The sequence below is a fragment of the Ursus arctos genome, unplaced genomic scaffold (assembly GCF_023065955.2).
Source record: "Ursus arctos isolate Adak ecotype North America unplaced genomic scaffold, UrsArc2.0 scaffold_3, whole genome shotgun sequence".
Classification (NCBI taxonomy): domain Eukaryota; kingdom Metazoa; phylum Chordata; class Mammalia; order Carnivora; family Ursidae; genus Ursus; species Ursus arctos.
In genome coordinates, this window is record NW_026622985.1 from 60,814,724 (window position 1) to 60,834,193 (window position 19,470).

General features: G+C 45.6%; 1 protein-coding gene across 3 annotated transcripts in view; it reads left to right on the plus strand.

Moving 5' to 3' along the window:
• The window catches only part of BMPER (BMP binding endothelial regulator), a 241,060-nt gene that overhangs the window by 218,247 nt on the left and 3,343 nt on the right, over window positions 1-19,470 (plus strand). For 2 of the 3 annotated variants that reach the window (XM_026509040.4, XM_044387486.3), the window contains one exon: window positions 10,926-11,056. In XM_026509040.4, coding sequence (XP_026364825.3) covers window positions 10,926-11,056 — 131 coding nt within the window. Of the gene's footprint in view, window positions 1-10,925; window positions 11,057-12,134; window positions 12,997-19,470 lie in introns of those variants that run through there. The other variant, XM_057304229.1, reaches the window with a different exon arrangement.

The window sequence follows — 19,470 nt, forward strand, 5'->3', positions numbered from 1 at the left end:
ATTTTTGGGGCTATGAATGTTCTGGGGCCTTCAAAGCAATATTTTCAGTTGCTTCTAGGAAACAGGCCTCATGTTCCATCTCTCTGGGGCTTCCGTGAGGGTGCTATCATTTGAGAAGAGGGTGGGAAGCTGCGAGAAAGTGGTTGGCCCATGGTGTTCATGGTTTGGGAGTGGGGAATGTCTGGTCCCTGCACCTCTTTTCTGTGATTTGAGCATGGCCATGTGCCATCGCCCACTGATGGGAGTGAGGTGAGCCCCTCGGGAAGGATACTTCTCTTAGGTCTAGGGACTGAGTTTTCCCTGTACAGTCAAGCTGCATAGAGTATGGAGTGTGAAAATCCCATCCTAGTGCAGCGATTGGATATGAATACTGGTTTATTGTGGAGCCAAAGGCACAGCAGATGCTTGATGAAAGGCACCCAGCATCTGAGAAAGTTCACCACAGCACTGTATCCTCTGGGGGCGCAGCCACCACTGCCGCCCTTTTATTAACGCACGTGGTGGAGGGTTTGTGGACTTGGCAGCCCTCCACTGCCTAATGTGAAAAAGGCCTCTGGAAGGATCGACCCCTTTGAAGCAGCTGGGCTGGTGGTGGCTGCCGTGTGTGGCCCGGGTGTGGCCTCCAGATGCTGGATGCCTTCACTTCCACGAATTTTCCTCCCTGCCCCTCGTGACCACGCACTCCCAGTGCCTGCCTCTCAGCCAGCAGCCGTGGTCTAGACCCGCACACCTGTCCTGGCATGCTGGGCCACCAATGGCAAGATTTCACAGGGGACTGTTGGGGCTGGGAGTCCCCGGGGATGGAGCTGAGGGGGGGGTGCCTCCCTCGAATGAGAGAAAGAACAAAGCACCACTTAACACGCCCTTCTCACGCTGAGCTTGGCTGGGCAAAGAGAGGAGACCCTGCTTTTCGCCTGGCTTCTACCTCTAGCCTTCATGGCCCTGTATGGATGAATTTCTCTCTCCTCCTTAACAATTAGATAGTCTGTTTTCTCACTTACCTTTAATGAGAACCCCATGAGAGATAACACAAGGAAAGGGGAGAGGGGAAAGACTGTACCCAAAGTGACGAAAGCTTTCGCTTTTGGCCTCACCTCACTGCCTCTCCAGTCTCCCCTACAGCTCATCCTGTGAGAGCATGTTCCTCTCCCCTCAGTGCCCAGAGATGAGTGGGGTGCCCTGGGAGCACAGTTTAAGGAGGGGCTTCCTCTCGGGTGCACTCCCGCACCTACAGGAACCCCAGACAGAGCTTCCTTACTGTTCCGCCTGTGGCCTGCTGCCCTCCCCAGCCTCGCCCTCCCCTCCCCAGGACACTGTGCAAGTCCCAAGCTGAAGGCTTTCCTTCTGGATTCCCCACCGAGCCCAACCTGTTGTTTTGCACATGGTAGACACTCAATGAATGTTTGTCGTGTTGAATGGAACAATTGCAAAGGTGATGTGTATCTGTGTTGGGGGTAGAAATATAATGAGGAGGGCTTGCCACAAAGAAGAAAATTGGAAGATTTTCTCAGTAAAGATCCCTCTCTCATTTCTGGAAGGTCTTTCCAATTGTGAATATCACCTAGTTTTTAGGGCTCGCTGAGCGCTGGACAAGTCCATATTTAGGTTTAGAGTCGTAGAATGCTAGTACAGTAATGATTTAGCCATTTTACTAATTAGGAAACAGGAACATGACTGAACATAGTCAACACACCACACCTCTGGCCTTGATTGTGTTACTACCTCAGATGTGGTCCTCCTGCTTAGTGAAGGGTCCAGTAGTCTTTTGTACTTGAGATTCTTTTCAAAAACAAAGTAGGTCAGGCTAGATACAGTGCATAGGTAAAGTGAGATTCTACAAAAACCAAAAAACGTAGGCTTTTTCCCACTGATGCTCCAGCTCACCTGCCCCCTAGCAGGAAGTGCCTCAGATCACCTACCCTCCGAGGCAGGTACCCAGGAGGCTCTTAGATTACGCGGGGATATAGTCCACCAACCAGCTTCGACGTTGTTTCACAGTGAACGTGATGGTGATGAATTGAACATGTTTAAGAGAAAAGTGATTGATTTTCTGACAAGCAGCCATTTTTATGTTCTGCTTTATCAGCCAGGCTCTCCCCACCCCCACGCCGCACCCCCATAAGTGGAGTAAGATGCAAATGCTGGAATATGAATTGAGGTTACTTGGCACTCTACTTCTCAGCCACTAGAGGGGGTTAGTGACCAGGCTTCCCCTTTCTCCGGCTGGCTTGTGAGCTGTCTTTGCCAAACTGGAATAATGAGTTATCCCTGGGAGAGTGACAGCCCAGCAAATGTTTGCTAATCATAGTCAGCTCTTCCCCTCTGTGGAGCTAGTGTTTCATACTTGAGCAAAGACATCTCATTGTTCCCAAGAGGAGTATTCTCTAACCATGTTAGTGGTATAGAGTCTCTGGATTTGGCCTCTTTAAAGTTGTAACCCCGGAGCCTGGGGCAAATAGGATGGTGCTCACATCTTCCCCAACCCTAAGGCACAGGAAAACTTAACTATGAGCCTGGAGATTATGGTCTCCACATACAGAGAGATGGCTTTATCAAGGGAGACATATTTTAGGCTCCAGAACATGTGTGATGGTTGTTTGGTCTCTGCTCAGAGCAAGTGCAAAGGACTCCTGTTAAAATTGGCATTTATGGAAAATCATAAGCACTGTTATCTTTAGAGGAGGTCTCTGTGCCTCCTATCTTATTCCTCAAAACAATCTCTAGCTTTAGAAGGGTGTCCAAGCTGAGGACCATTTCTGGAACTCCTATGCCACGCTACTTCTGCCATGCAGGTAATGTCATTTGCCTTCTGGGGAACTGAATCCTGGAGGGTTAAAGCAATCAGTATTGTGCAGTATCTGGAGAGGGTACATTAGGTAAAAGTGTAGAGTCCCTAGGTTTTAAGTCAGAACTACTTTCATATAAGTAGGCAAATTGTGTACATGACAGGAACAGAGTGCAGGCCATCGGAAAAGAGGTTCATTGTGAATAATTCTCAAAATGGTTTGGTAGGTTTTTCCCTGTTACTTTGGCAGTTGGATTTTTAGGCAGAAAGAGAGCAGTTACAGAGGGAAGGACACCAGATGTCAGAAGCTGAGGAACACACGAGGCTGGGGTGAGGGGGGAGCTGGGGAATATCACTGAAGCGTCATCATGGGGAACAGGCTTGCTGACTGACTCTGTGGCTCCATGTCTCACCCCTATGAGTTCACATTGGTGATGATGAAGATTTGGATCCTTAGAAGAAAGAAATGTCTTCACAATAGAACGTGCCAGGCTGCTGTGTGAGGAAATGAGGTCTTCTGCGACAGGTTGTATGACTGTTTGTCAGGGACTCTTTTTTTGTCTCGTTTTTTAATATTGGAAGTTGGACCATCAAACATGAGATCTGGTGATTTGAAAACTCAGAACTTCTCCTTTTGCCTGAAATTTCCTTTTCCTCATTCTGGAATGAAGCAAAATTCTACACATCCTTCGAGACCCAGCTCCCATGTCTTTCCTACCATGTGAAGCCTTCTGGACTTAGTCCTCAGTATCCCATTTGCACTAACTTCCTGCCCATAACAGCCTTTGCCATGTCATTTGGGGTTTGAAGGTGTGTCCGTCTCTGTTCATGTCTGTGCCACAAATGAAAGGGGCTCAATGAATTCATTCTTGGCACTTAAGAGTGTGGAGGTGGGGATCTGATGAGGGTGGGTATCCCCAACCAGAGAAGCAGCTAGACTCCCAGATTGTCCTGCCCCGTCTCCTTGGATTGAGTTGGTGAAATAAATAAGCTCATCCAAAAATACCTGGCGTTGCACTGCTGTCCTGGAAATCTAGGCAACCACAGAGCCAACATGTAAGCCAGTTTTTGATACCAAATATTCTCACCAATATTTAAGCCACCGTGGTGCCAAATTGTGGCTGGCTCAGGAAGGACCTGGAGGGAGCAGCACGGACTCCCTGCTGGCTGGCCTGCAGGTGTGCCCTGCCCTTATTAACAACTCAATATAGCAACCTCAGGGTTCCCATTATTGGATCTTTTGGCCCTGTTTTTAAGGCCAGTATGCCCGGTTTTTTGTGAATTGGTGAGGGTGCCCATGTGGTATTGAGAAGAGCAGAGGTAGCCACTACTGAGTTAGGGACGAAGTCCTTTTCTTAGGTATAATGTGACATGGCTATGCCTTCTTACGGCTGCTAACCTGGGGTTACTTCTATGTAACTCGGGTTAGGGAGGTCCGGGCAGAATTTCAAGGATAAAAGTGTAAGCGAATATATTAATAGTCTCTCGATAGTTAAACACACTTCTGTCCACCCAGCCAGGACTGTCTTCCAAATCCTCTCCCCTCCCTCTTCCCCATGGATGCCCAGACACTAACAAGCCTGAGATGCTTTCACTCACTTCTGTGAACTTCCTAGATACATGAAGCAAGGAAAGCCCCATGAACCCCCACATGGTTTTCTAGTCATCTTCTGGATTAGTAACACGTTGAACATGAACCACACGGAACGGCCAAGGACCCCTCCTGATGGCAGAGGGGAAAAGCCAAGCTCTGGCTCTGGCTCCCACATGGGGCTGGCTGCCGTCACTCCTGGCCTGCCCTTCTGGTCTCCCAGAAGCAGTGTGGAGAGTTCCCAATGGTTAATATATCTGTCTTTCAAAACTCTGTTTGGGCAGCAAACGCATGAACACTTACCTCTCTCTGACAGGGGTGGCCTGCATGCCAGAAAAAGCAGAGGGAAAACCACTTGGTATGCTGTTGCTAGGAAGCAGAGCGATGTTTGATGTTTTGATTTTAGCAGCATTGGAGGCTTGCCTTTTTAATAACGCAAAGAGCTATAGGTTGTTCTTACAATATTGAATATGTGCTTTTCTGAAAATGTGTTATTCAAGTAGACTACTCCGATCAGATCCTTTATTCTGCCATTCATTAAATTAAAAAGAAAGTCCCCTAGGATACAGGAGAGGGGTGCAAGAAGTTCAAAATACCGATGGAAGGTTCCTATGGAAGCAGCATCGTTCAGAGGTTGCTGTGGTGAGCAGCCCCGGGGCAAGGCCGCATTAGGCACTGGCCAGGGAGGAGGGGCAAGGACAGAAGTCACACTCTGCAGATATCAGGGTCCAGCTGTGACTCCCTGGAAGCTGGACAAAAGTCATCAGGCCATTCTCATTCACTCTTCTGCTGATTGACCGTATTTACTGAGCTGCGTGTTCGAGGCACTGTGCTTGGCTGGATGAACAAGACAATGGTTCCTCCCTCTCAAACTGACAAAGAGGTAATTAGGATTCAGAGGGTCTGTGCCAGGATAAAGATGCAGAAGGGATGGGACCCAGTAGGAAGGGGCCAGGCAGGGAGCACCGTGGAGGAGTGTGAACTGAGTCTTAAGGGATAGACATGAGATTGTTCCGGTGGAAAAAGCCTAGGCAGCACAGTCAAGGCAGGCATGGCAAGGTGGAAGGAAGCCTGAGGGCTAGTGAGACATTCCCTCTGACTGGGTGAAAGAACGCGAGTGGGGCAGAAAAAGGGGGGATCTAGATCGCTAGCAGCTATGAATTTGAACTTGCTCTGTAAGTGCCCAGAAGAGCCAGAGTGAGCCTGCACTGGATCTCGCAACATCTGTAAATCTCTCTGGAGAGAACAAGAATGGTTTCCAAGCACAGACGGAGCTGCTTGGTACCACCATCCAGTAGAACTTTCTGCAGTGATGGAATTTGTGTAAATCAGCACTCTCCAGTATGGTGCCCCTCACCACGCGTGGCCACGGAACACCTGGAATGTGGCTAGGGTGACTAAGGAATGGAATTGAAGCTTTTATTTCATTATAATGAATTTAAATTTCCATTCAAACAGTTTCACAGGGCTAGTGGCTTCTTTCTAGAGCTTTGGCAGGAGGCAGTGTTTGTCACCTAATGGAGGGGAGAAGCTGATGGGGGCTTCCCTGCAGATAAATTGTGATAAGTTGGGTTTCAGGGAGGGAACAGATCCCAGATGGGTCCCGACACCAGTACAGTGCTGCGCGCGGTGGGGAGAGGCCTTCGAAGAGTCTTCCTGAGACATGACACCCATACAGGAAATGATGAGACAAGGGGGCAGCTGGTAAGTGACAAAGGGCTGCCCAGCACGGCAGCAGCCTGGGAGGACGACGCGGTAGCTCTTGGCATCCTTCCTCCATATCGCTGCGGTGTGCGCAGCTGCGTGAGCCCCAAGGAGCAGGAATCCTGCCTGCACCTCTCTGCTGTCAGGCAAGGTGCCAGGAGCAGGGTGGAGAAATCAGAACATCATTTCTAGATACATTCACCAGCTCTTGTGACAGAAGGCATGCTTCAAAGGGCTCCACAGGCAGGCGATGATCCTGTATTACCCATAGAACTTTCTAGAAAAGCTCTATTGTAATGCAGCCTGTGTTTTCCCACTGGAGCAATGGGCGCCTATGTTTCCTGCACGGGAACTCAACATGGAACAGAACAGAACTGTGACAGAATCATGCCATGAAAGCAGAGAAACCGAAGCCATAAATCTGACCACTAAAAGTGATAACATTCTCCTACATTTCCTATAAAATGAATATAAATGTGCAGTATCAGTGCATACTGACTAAGGAAAGAGCAACACTCTTCCATGACCACATAAAAATTCAACTCCACTTCTTCATAAATTAGATTGTTCTCATACTGAACTATTAAGTGTGATAAACACAAATTGAACACTTGAATCACAATAGCTTCAACCCTCCCTGAAATTTGAAGTGCATTTGAGGATGCCTTTACTTTTCTTTTAGTAAGTTCCTTTTTCTTAATAAATTCCTTCCAGCAGAAGCGTGCCCCATTATCCCGTTATCCATTCCAACCATCTGGATGTCAGGTCCATGGCGTCAGTTGACCAATGAGGCGGGGAGTCTGCGGATAACACCCAGTGACTAGAACCAAAGCCTGTGTCAGGAGGCTTGTGCTACACAGACTGGAAAACGTCAGCTGGAGAAATATTTAATAACTAAGACCTACGAATGGATATTTTAATTTCCTCCCATTCTTTATGCTTTACTTTCTCACTCTAGTCCCTACATTCTGACTGAAATACCAATATGTCACATGCTACTTTTTTTGTTGATTTAAAAATACACCGATTATATCTTTTTAGAAAAGTGGTATGTGTCTATTGTAGAAAATGCAGGTATGGAGAAAATAAGAAGAGCCACAATTCTACCTCCTCGAGTTGACTGCGGTGAACATTTGGGCGTATCTGTCTCCAGTTATTTTTGTCTTCTTATGTGTGACCGCACAGTATGGAAACGGGTTTGCTCTTTTTCAATCAATCCTGCAGAAGGTTTCCTCATATTAAAAAAAAAACGTCAATGCGTCTGCAGGATATAAAGGTCACCTAGATGTATTTAACTAGGCCCCTGTTACAGACAATTCAGGTTATCCCCTGCCCTCTTTTTCATTCTAAATAGCATTATGATGAAAACCCCTGTATAGTGAGTCTCTGTCCACATGCATTACTATTTTCTTGGGTGTGAAATTTCCCTGCCAAAGGAAGGAGCTTCCTTCGGGCTATTTATAAGTATTGCCAAATTACTCCCTAGAAAGATCTTCTAATGCAGTTGCTATTAATATGGGTGCTGAGATGAGAAAGACCTGAATCACAGTCCTGGTTTTGCAGTTCCGGATCTGCAGTCAGCCCTGGGGCCTTGAGCAAGCTAACACCTCCCAGCTCCTGTTTCCCTGAAACTTAAGAAGACCGGCCTCAGACCCCGTTGCTGTGTGGACTAAATGACATAGGCCACGCACAGGCCAACGGTAGCAAAATGCGCGACGGAAGAGCTGAGAATTGTACCTTCTGCCAGCCGAGTCGGGACCCTCGCTTTCTCCATTCTCTCACAAACCTGGGTGCGATTTGGTGTAAAAATCATCACTTGACAAGTGAAAAAAAAAGACATCTTGTAGTTTTAACTTCTGTGACAAAACACATCTCTCAAGCCTTTAAATATATGTGAAATATTTCAAGCCAAGGGTGGCTTTGACAAATGTTTTTTCCTCCAGTGTTGTTCCTCATGAGTGCCAAGTAATAGAATAAGCTCAACTCCTCCTTCGTTTCGAAGGGCAGACCCATTGCTGACTGTGTGTGTGCCCCGAGTGGCCTGTTGTGGAGACGGAGTGCGGATTCGCGGTGGTTATTAAATGTGGGCTTCCACGTTTGCTCTTGACAGCCGCGCTGAATTGGATTTAGCTGTCCCTAGTTTATTTTAAATCGTATAAATAGCTTCCTAAGACAACCAGTAGAAAGAAAGAGAAAAGAAGGAAAACATTCACCAACAATTCTTCCACCCTAAACCAATTAAATTCTGTGTACCGGCCACACAATTTTACGGAGTCGCCTTAGACGTTCTTTCCAATCAGAGGGTGTGTTTCCTCATGCGGAGACCACCGCGTTCCCACACGAGTACCATCATTTCCCCGGGCCCACTCGGTGCCACTCCATCCCGTCGCATCGGTGGGACCTGTGCCCAAGAGACCGACACCCCACAGGCCAGGCAAGTCCCCAGGGAGTGAAGCCGAGGTGGCAGGAGAGGCTCACGCTAGCAGCCGCACTCTCGCTGTGGAGTCTGAGCGGGAGTGTGATGGGTGTGGGTTGGTCTGAAACGAAAATGAAAACAGCAAAGGCGGTGGTGTTGAGGAGTGTTCATCCTCAGCCGTTTTAAGAACAGGCTTTAGTTGGCTTTTCTCGGAAGCCTGGAGGCTCTGCTCGAATTGAAAGACACAGCACTGTGTCTGGTACCGGAAAGGGCTCGCAAGTGAGCGTGGGTTCCCAGGTGGGAGGAGGTATGAAGAATCCAGTCGTGGGGCACGTGTGCGGTTCAGTCAGTTAAGCATCAGACTCTTGACTTCGGCTCAGGTCCTGATCTCAGGGTCCTAGGATCGAGCCCCACGTTGGGCTCAGTGCAGAGTCTGCTTGTCCCTCTCCCTCTGTTCCTCCCTACCCCGTTCTCCCTCTCTCTCCCTCTATTTCTAAAATAAATAAAATCTTAAAAAAAAAGAAATACAGTCTTTATTATTACAGAGGAGAGAGATCCGTTTTTCTGTCCTGTATCAGTCATCAAATAATTTTCTGTCTTAAGTATCAGTCATCAGATAATTTCTCACTTGATGACACAGAAGAGGCTCGTTAGGTTTCAGTACAATTGCTCTTTTGTCCCTGTTAGTTCATATTTCCGAGGCTGTGTTCTTGAGGGTTGGGCTGTAATAACTTTACGGGTACCTGGTGAGTCTATTGATTCTTTAATATGGTTTCTGCATTTAACTCTTGTTCCGAGCAGGCAGTGCACAGCCTTTACGCAGAGCTAGCTGGCCACTCTCTGTAATCGGATGTGTACACACGTTCCACGCCAAGAGAAAATGCTGGCATGTTCACATTGGATTAGCACATCCTGGTCACTTTTCAAGATCATCTGTGCTGTTTGTAATCTTGAATATTATTATTATTTGTTTTTGCTTTCAGCCTTGAATTAGATTCTGTAAGGAAGAGGTTTTGCTGAACAAGAGTATGAAAAATATAAGGTTTATAGTTAAGAGTATGAAAAATATAGTTTAATGTTCTTAATCTTGAGGGCCTCTTGCATGGATGTGAAGTTCAAACTGGGAGGGAGTGAACTTGTGGGAAGGTGAAGATGAAGAAGGTTCTGTGGCATAACCGGAAGAGCCCGAGCGTGGGAGGCTGTAATTTAATTCACTTTTTGCCACTTTTTAATGGGACTTTTGGCCCATCTATTCATTTGTAAAGTGGCCTCTTTATTTAGAAAATATAAGGACTTGGGGCGCCTGGGTGGCACAGCGGTTAAGCGTCTGCCTTCGGCTCAGGGCGTGATCCCGGCGTTCTGGGATCGAGCCCCACATCAGGCTCCTCCGCTATGAGCCTGCTTCTTCCTCTCCCACTCCCCCTGATTGTGTTCCCTCTTTCGCTGGCTGTCTCTATCTCTGTCGAATAAATAAATAAAATCTTAAAAAAAAAAGGAAAATATAAGGACTGTGTTTTGTCCTATGCAGCGCTCGGTAACAGACGCAAGCAGAAGCACTTTGTAAATGGTAATAGGACATACCAATGTAAGGTCATTACTGTGGCTTGGAGGTCAATGTGCTTGAAAATTTGTTGGTTTACATTTAAGCCCATTTCAGTTATCCTGATATCCTGGCCCATCACGTCCATGTTTAAACTTAAGCTATGGAGACCTTGGCTCAATCTTTATCTTTCAGTCTAATGAGGACTCTGAAAGTTTTGCTTTATTTGGAATTCATCACCCCACATTCTAAAGAATGAGGTTCAGTGTTTCTTAAAAGACTAAGATTCTAAGTTACTGCAGAAGTGACTCTTAATTGTATGTCTTCAGAAAGTCCTGGGATTTTATACTTTCATCAAGTTGCTCACTATTTTGGTTATATTGTAGTAGAGACTATGATTCTTATAGTAGAGTTATTCACAAAATGACAGCATTTCATATGATGACTATAGCCTAGGAGCTGCCTTTCCAACATGGTAACCTCTAGGCATATTGATTATTTGCATGTAAGTTAATTAAAATTAAATCAGATAAAAAAATTTGGTTCCTCACACACACTAGATACATTCCAAGTGCTCACTAGCTAGATATGGGTAGTGGAGATGCTTTGGACAGTGGAGACTGTAGAACATTTCCATCATTGCAGAAAGTTCTCTGGGACAGTCCTGCTCTAGAAGAAAGGGAACCTAATATCACGTTGCTCAGAGATACCCAGGAAGGCTTCATGCTGAACTTTTATGCCATTTTGAGATTTCTAACCTAAAATAGCAGCCTTTAATGGCCAATCAAGGTTTGACATCCCCCCACCCTCCCCTTTCTGCAAGTCACATTTAGGGTGTGTGATAATTTGATATTTTCACATGTTCATTTCTTTCTGTTGGGTTCCTTAGGTCCTGCGTGACAGACATGTGTGAATGTCCAGTCCATAAAAACTGTTACTGCGAGTCCTTCCTGGCATATACCCGGGCCTGCCAGAGAGAGGGCATCAGTGTCCACTGGGAGCCTCAGCAGAACTGTGCAGGTGAGAAATTCCTGGCGGATCCATCCATCAGAAGTTCCCTACAACTCCCAAAATAGCAATGGAAGAGACTTGCTGATGTGAGCGGCCACATCCCCCCGCCCTCTTGGCCAAAGGGAAATTCCATCAATAGTCCAACTGGATTGCAACTTGATAAAACACAAGGGCTTCCCACCAGGCAGGATAGAAAGCACTTAAGAGAAATGCTTTGTGACAAGCACATTTGAACAATTTAAGGATTTCCACTGTTGCAAAATCCTCCCAACCTCCAGCTACCAGCTGGATGTACTTAGCACATGGACAATCACAGCTGTGGCTTAGGTTATGTGTGGAGCAAAGAAGATTCATGATGATTACAGTCATTTAAGGTCTTCAGGATAAGTGCGATATTTTTGAAAGAGAAAGATTGTTAAACCCTAGCAGAATGTTCTTTTGCCTCTGAGAGATAGATTTCTATATTCCTAGTTATAACTCTTTGATCTCGGGAGAGTTAATTGGCTTATTTGAGATCTGTAAAATGGACTTCTTTGTTCATTCAAGAAATATTTCTCACCCAGTGGCTAAGTGCTGGGCATTGTGCTGAGCACAGTGGGTACTCTGGTGACTCTAAGAGAAGAAGCCCTTGTCACTGAGGTGCCCACAGTCCAAAAGGAGAACCAGACAAAAATAGTCACTCTACAACAAGTACTTGCTAAGTATGTTAAGTGTGATGAAGGCAACAAATAAGGCAGAGCAGTAGAAAGCAAATGGAGAGGGAGTGCGTGGCTGCTTAGGTGGTGACGAGGGACAGCTTCTCGGTGGCTGTGACATTTCAGCTGAGTCCTGAAGGATCAAAGGGAGTCAGGGCAAGCATTCTATGCAGAAGAAACATATTTGATGGCCACGAAGTCAGAATAAGATAGCATGCTCTCGAACTGGAAGGGAGCCAGTGTGGCTCAAGCATGGTGGGCAAGGGGAAGAGGACATAAAATGAGGGAGGAGAAGCAGGAGCTGGGTTGTGCAGGGCTTTTCCAGTAGCCTTTATTCTAGGAGGAGTGGGAGCCACTGGTGGGCTTTAAGCAAGCCTTTTTCTGCTTTCCAGAGATCACCCTGTGTCCAGGCTACTGTGGAGAGAATAGATGGGCTGGGGCCAGGCTGAAAGCAGGTGAGCAGGCCGGAGGCTGTTGCAGTAGTGGTGGTGAACTGTGGCAGCTTGGATTAAGATGGAGGCAGGGTATGGGGAGAGAAGAAAAGAGATTCCCGCTATAGTTTGGAATTTTACAATAATATCTATTCCGATAATATCTACTAATATCTATTAGTGATAAGCATCGGTGAGCTATATATAAGAAACATCTGGAAGAGTGTCCAACTCATAGAAGCAGCTGCTGCTATTTGGATTTGAAGATGAGATGACTGAATATTTGTCACTTACTTCAGGGGTTGGCAGACAGTTTTCTGAAAAGGGCCAGATTTGCCTGGAATGAAGAGACTGGAGTTTGTACTAATTCTACGCTAATCCTAATAACCTTAGCTCTCATGTTAGAAAAGAAGGCAGTTCATGGCACTGCTGACTCTAGAATGCCTGTGTTGGTGGAGGACACGAGTGGTCATCTGGTTAGAAGAGGGGTCAGGGAGAATTGCGTTGAAGCTGTGTTTTCAGTGCATGGCCATCTTGTTTACTTTGACCAGTGGGTCTCAATCTGGCTGGACACTGGAGTCACTAGGGAGTTTTAAAAAATAAACCAGAAACCCGTGCCTGGGCCCCGTGCCCAAATATTCTGCTTTAACTGGCCTTGTGTATCTTTGAAAACTTCTCAGGTGAGGGATGCCTGGGTGGGGCAGTCGGTTAAGCGTCTGACTCTTGGTTTTGGCTCAGGTCATGATCTCAGGGTCCTGGAATCGAGTCCCGGATCAGGCTCCATGCTCGGCATGGAGTCTGCTTGAGATTCTCTTCTCCTTCTACCCCCCCCCAACACACACTCTCTCTCAAATAAACAAAACCTTAAAACAAAAGAAATCAAAACAAGACAAACAAAACGAAAACAAAACCTTCTCAGGTGATTCTGACCTGCAGCAGAGTTGAAACCACAGAGTTGATTTTTGTGCCTATTTGGGTGGCTTTAAGGGGGTAGGATGACAGGTATTTGGGGGCTACTAAAACTTCTCCAAGCTGCCCCTTGATAAAATCACTAGTCCGTGTCCTTCAAAAGCACGAAGCCCCTTAACTTCTTGTGACTTTTCTTTTGGAATTTGCTCTCTCCTCTGCAAACCCAGGTCCAATCTTTATATCTGAGATCGCTTTCCACAGCAAGAGTGCGTCTATCAATGCCGCCCTTCTCAAAGGAGTACTGATTGATAAAAATAACTCACAGTAATGCCAGCAGGCCAGGCCAGAGGACCCAGAGGGGATCCTGCAGGACCAACCAAGAAGGTCCTTGGCTTCACGCAGGATGGAAAGCAAACGTGAGCCATCAGGAAGTGAGAGCAGAGTTTATTGAAGATGTGTAGAGAGAAGGTACAGACAGCATCTGGGAGACTCAGAAAGGAAATGGAGGATGAGTCTTATCTTTGCATGGGGTCTGGAGTCTTTACTGACAGTTGTGGTCTGGTGCACATGTTTTCTCAGGCATATAGGAACTAGTCAGAACAAGGACAGGGTCCAGGTGTCCAGCATGAGTCACTTATTCCCTGGAACCAGGGTGTCTTGGCATCTTCGAGAGGTCTAGCACGAGGGGTCTGGAATAAGCACGTGATGACCTCGCCCCGTCATTCCTTAGATATTATCTAGAAGACTCCAAAGAAATCATTAACTCCTTATCATTATCCCCCTTGTAAGGGGGACTTACATTAAGACATGTATAGTGTGGGAGGGGAAGGTCCTAGCAAGAATAGAAGAAAGAGAGGGAGCAAAAAGTAGATTTTTATGAAGTCCTTCAGTTTCCCTCTCTCAATAGTAAGGTGTGGCTGAGGCTTCTAGAAAGATGACGAAGTGGCTTACCTCTTCCCTAATGCCTCAGTGCAGGGTAGCATAGTATGGGTGATGTTTTTGAGGGACCAGCCCTTTCAGCGCATCTTGAATACTCCTGGTTCCCTTTCTCCCCTTTGAATCCTCCTTCCCTTGAATCTACCAGAAAATGAGTAAGCTATGTGGAGGCAAGCCCCATCCATCCATCCTCTGTGATTCAGAGCTCTGCAGGACTTTATAAACTTTATTAGCTGGGGTGGTGCTGTGGTAAGGCTTATATTAGATACACAGTCTAGGAACACTGTCTTCCTGGCCCAGAGCTCTATGTAGCACCAGCTGAGTGCACACACTGCATTTAAGGACTACACATTTCCCCCAGCATCCCGATTTCAGGGACCGAATCCCAGGAGCTAAAGTTACTTTTCTAATGGACAAGGAATATGGCTCTTGAAAGGTTCCATTTACCACTTAAAATTAATGGAACCATCTGAAGTGAAGCACAACTGTGCAGTTGCAGGGGAGCCTTTACACACGCACGTACACTCGCACACACAATGAGCCTCCGTAGATTGGCGGCTGGTACATCAAAAATAAATTTACAGAGACATGCAGCATCTTTCAGTCGGCCCACTTCCCATTGATCGGAAATACTGAAGACCATAAGAATACTCCTTCCTTGTTTTTAGCTCCCAGATCTTTCGACTTATGACAGCACTTAAGGGCACTTAATACAGAGGAGAGAAATTTTCCATAATACAAAGCTTGGAAGTTGAACAGATAGAAAGCCAGCCAGGCAAGAAACTCCGGATGAGCAAGTGACACTTGCAAGGCTAGACTGGATTTAGCACTATCACGACGCAGTGTCTGTGTGTGGCTGAAAGGGCTGATGGCAGTGAGGTTTAGCCTGTGAATTCCTGAATACAATGCACTATGCAAAGGGCCATGATGAGGGTCTGTAATAAAAGTTTAATAATAATCCTTTATATTAATATTCACCATTTTCTAAGCACTTCCTTTGCCCCAAGGACCACACTAGTACTTCTATGACATTTTATCTTGTTAAATCTGCATTATAATCTACGTGGTAACATTCTATCACCCACATTTTACTGATAAGGAGGTTGAGATCTAGAATATTTAAGTGATTTGCTGCAAGTCCCAGAGCTAGAAAACGAGTAAGTTGGGGATGAAACCCGGGTCAGTTTGCCTCACAGCCTCTCTTGTCCATCGTTATGAAAAGAGACTGGCAAGAGCATTGTGGAAAAAATATATTTGAATATGAATATGTATTTATTTGCATATTTACGTAAGCATCAATGAATTTATTCAAGCATTTGCTATGTAGATCTTTCCAATTTCTATTCATTTGTGTCTTATCACTGATGGTTGTCGCTTGGTAATCTCTGACTTCAGCTTTGCTATCATCTTGCTCCTGCGTCTGTCTCACTTTGCCATCCTTCGCAGATTTTTGGCCACCTCCCTATAGCTGATGTTAATTGTCACTGCACTTCCAGTAATACGTCTTGTAAGTGGGAAAGGTGCTGGGACATTCGAAGTGCCCTGTGTCTTTCTGTAGCACACCAGCTAGTCTGCTAGGTTCTGTGAGCATTTTCCGATTTTGTTTTTGTTTTTGTTTTTGTTTTCTACACATTCCAGATGATTCTAGCTCCTTTGCTGTAGCAACTGCTTTCATTATACACAGTGAGCTTTTCCTTGGCCAACTGGATGCCTCCTGTAACAGTTTAGGAGATAAAGTCGATCTGGTGATCTTCAACAACTAGTAGGGGGACATGGAGACAGCTGAGTTCCAGAGGGCGCAGAGCCTTGCTTGTTGAATTTACTGATAAAGCCAACACCGAGAGCTTTAATGGGTTACCACGTACAGTAACACATAACGCTGCTTGTATGCGTTACACAGTGGCTGCTTGTGTGCCCCCTTGAGAATAAATACATGTCAACCCTAATCACCTTGCTAGTTTGCTGGGTTTAAAAAAATTCATTTAACCAGACAAATCCTTTTTTAAATGCATATGTGCACATCAGTCACATTTAGGTTTTAAAAAAATTGTCTTTTGCCTATTACATATGAGAAATAACTGAATTCACAGAAGAGTCAAACAGGGTCCAAGTCACTATTCACTTTCTAGGATCATACAAAAGTTGATGATCAGTTTGAAGGTAACCTAATCATGCCACCCCCCAGCTGAAACCCTTCCAAGACTCCCCTTTGCTCCCACCCACCAAACTGAGACCCTTGTTCCCTGATGGAGCCAAGCAGTTTGTTGTTGCCCACATCCTGCCCTTGCCTTCTCTCTACCCGGGCAGCTCTTCCCTCCACAGTCTGTCTGACAGTTGTTACTCACCTGTTAAGACCTAAGTGGGCTCTGTTCTCTGAGGTCTTCCTCGACGCTGACCTACCCTCAACATGGACTTGATGTCTCCCTCTTACTCCTCCACGGTACTTTGCTCTCATGATCTAATATGGTAGCTCTTACTAAGGCACCACTACCATTTTATTAAGAATCTGTTTACATGTCACCTTCACCTGCTTGGTGGTATGTCCAGACTCCAGTAACTGGAGATCAGAGATGATATCTTATTCACATTTGATTCCCTGGCCTGAGAGAATGCCTACCACATGGCGGATATGTGGGAGAGGTTTATTAGTTTGAACTGAAATGGAAGTGGTATTTGTTCAATGAAAAAGATCCCCCCCTTTTTTTCTAGTAGTTCTTCATTATCTACATTCTACTTTCTAGCCATAGATTGTGAAGGAAATAGTAAGTGTTAAGTTAGTCGAAGGTGAAATGTCACAGCAGAGCATCAGTAAGTTAGGTGGTAGAGCTAGAAAGAAGAATTGAGAGGTCCGAGCGGGGCTGAGACATGAGAGAGCTCATGTCTATGACAGCATGTGGGAAAAGGAGAGAATATGGGTGGGAAGAAGGAAATTCTATCGAGTTTTCATACTACAAGTGATCTTTGCAAAATTTAAAGGGAACCAAAGTATCTGGAGGGTAAAGTGAGTTCAAAGAGGCTTTCTGGAAGCAGCTGAGTGGAAAATGAACTCAAGGCCAGCCAAATGTAATCCACACTGGGAAATGAGATGATGGATTAAGCATCATTAAGATTAAATCATCATCCAACAGGCACTAACATTTATTAAGCTGCTCCTCTGTGGTTGGCCCTGTGCCCAAACCTTGGGTCATGGTAGACAAGGACTCTGACACAGGATCAGGGCCTCAGCAGTTCACTCTCTTCAACCCGGGGTGCTTGTCACTGGTAACTATGACAAGCACCCCCGTAACTTTTAAAATCTACAGCTACTTGGGCCCCACTGTAGACTTAGAGCAAAAATCTTTAGGGAATGGGGCTGAGGAATAATACCTTTTAAAAGATCCTCAAGGGACTCCTATAAGCATCTCTGATTAAGAACTACAGCTGCACTGAAACTGGGGATTAAAATAAATAACTGTAACATGAAAAGTGCTGTGGGGCGCGGAGGGAGGAAGGATATTCTGGGAAGATCCAGGAAGCTACTTGGAGGAGGCGCCATTTGAATTAAGACTTGGGAAATGATGAGGGTGGGAGGAGAATCAGAACTAGAAATTGGAGATGACACCGTAGTAGCTGATAGAGAGAAAGAAGAGAAGACAACGTAAGGGGAAGAGGAGAGCAGGCAAAGACGCCCAGGAGAGAAGGTGTTCTCAAGGTGTTAGAAACGGGGGAGTCCAGTGTCGTAAGGTAAAGTGGACAGTAAGACCAAATATTTCAGGGAGAGGTTACGGGAGAATGGGGCTTACCACGGTGTTAGTGGATATAGTCATTACTGAAAATTTTGGTGGCAACTGCTTCAGTAAAGTGGGAGGTGAGAGAGACAGGTCACTAATATTGAGGAATTGCAGAGGAATCAGATAGAAATGACTGTAAACTCTTTTATGAGGTTTAGAGGTAAAAAGAAGAAGAAAATAAGTCTGATACGTTAAGGAATCTTTTTTGTCAAAGGTTAGCATCGGTCTGAAAATGTTTGTAGTATTTAGAACATAGAGCCAACAGAGAAGAAGATAAATGTGCAAGGAGAAGGCCAGCTTGATAGAGCAAGTTCCTGGGGGAGACGGGTCCGAAACCAGGAGCGGCAAGTCAAGGCTGGGAGCAGATGGGAGGAGAGGCAATAGGGAGAAGAGTTAAGGGTGCTTATGTAGATGACCTGAATCCATCAACGAGGGGGATGGGCGCTCTGAGACTGCAGAAGAGCTCCGGTAGGGTTTTAGGGGGAAGATGATGGAAAACAGTAGGAGCTTCCTTTGTGCACTTACTTCCACTTTGGAAACAGTTGCTTTCTCATTTGCTGAAAAGGCATGAGTTTCTGCAGTGACTGAAGCATGAATATGAGGGTTGTTTATAGGATAAGTTCTCAATGCTGACTGCATAGGAAAATTACCCGGGCTAGGGGATTTCTGGGGAGGGGGGAAATGTCAGGCATCAGGAAGCTCCCTGATGATACCAGTTTTCAGTTTTGAACACCACTGGTCTGTGGAAACATAACAACACAAGAATATAGTCATCGTGTGTGAATATGCCGTTCAGCTAGGATTTTCCAAATTAGTAGACATGAACAATATATAGGGTATTCTGTTAGCCACTAAAAGAGAAGAAAAAAACTCTGAAGGGATCTGTCAAAAGCCAAAAGATTATCAGAAAAGCGAGCAAGATTTAAAGGAAGAGTTACGTTGCTCTACGCACTCACTCATCCATATATCTATGCATTCAGTCACTCAGTAGTCCTCTGACTGCCTACTACGTATTAAACAGCACACGATTGCTGAAAATAAAGAAACAAAATAGTCTTTCCCTCTAGTAGCTGGATTTAGTTGGAGAGAGAGAGAAGACAAGGAAACCCATGATTATAACTGCGCGTTGCAAACGCAGGAACGGAGGTGGGCAGCAGGTGCTCTGAGCATACAGTCAGGGGACAGCTCATCCAGATACGAGAGGGGGGAGAAAAAGTTGGGAAGTGTCTAGAACAGGGGAAGATGGGGTGGATGGTCGTTAACACTCGCCAAGCTAGATAATGGTACTAGAGGGTGGGTCAGGCTTGGCTTACCTAGAGGAGGTTCTGAGTAGCGTAAGGAATAAAATTAAATTATGAAAAGCTGAAACAACTTAATAAAGTTATATGGTAGAGCTAATGTTAGGGAACGTAGCATTAATGAGTAGTAGTAATTTTTTACTTCTCTACTGTATCACGTGGGATCTAGCCAGAAAACAAATGGCACACTCAAATTTACTAATTGCGGTAAGTTTTATAGATGGACTTCTTGAAAAAGAATAAATAGGGTGTAGGAAAATAACAAAGAAAAGCCCAGTGCCCTGGAAATGAACTGTTTTTACTCACAATATTTTGACACTAAATGTGTGTGGGTTTTTCTCATACCAACCAATTCTCCAACATTCCAGAGACCAACTGGGTGTC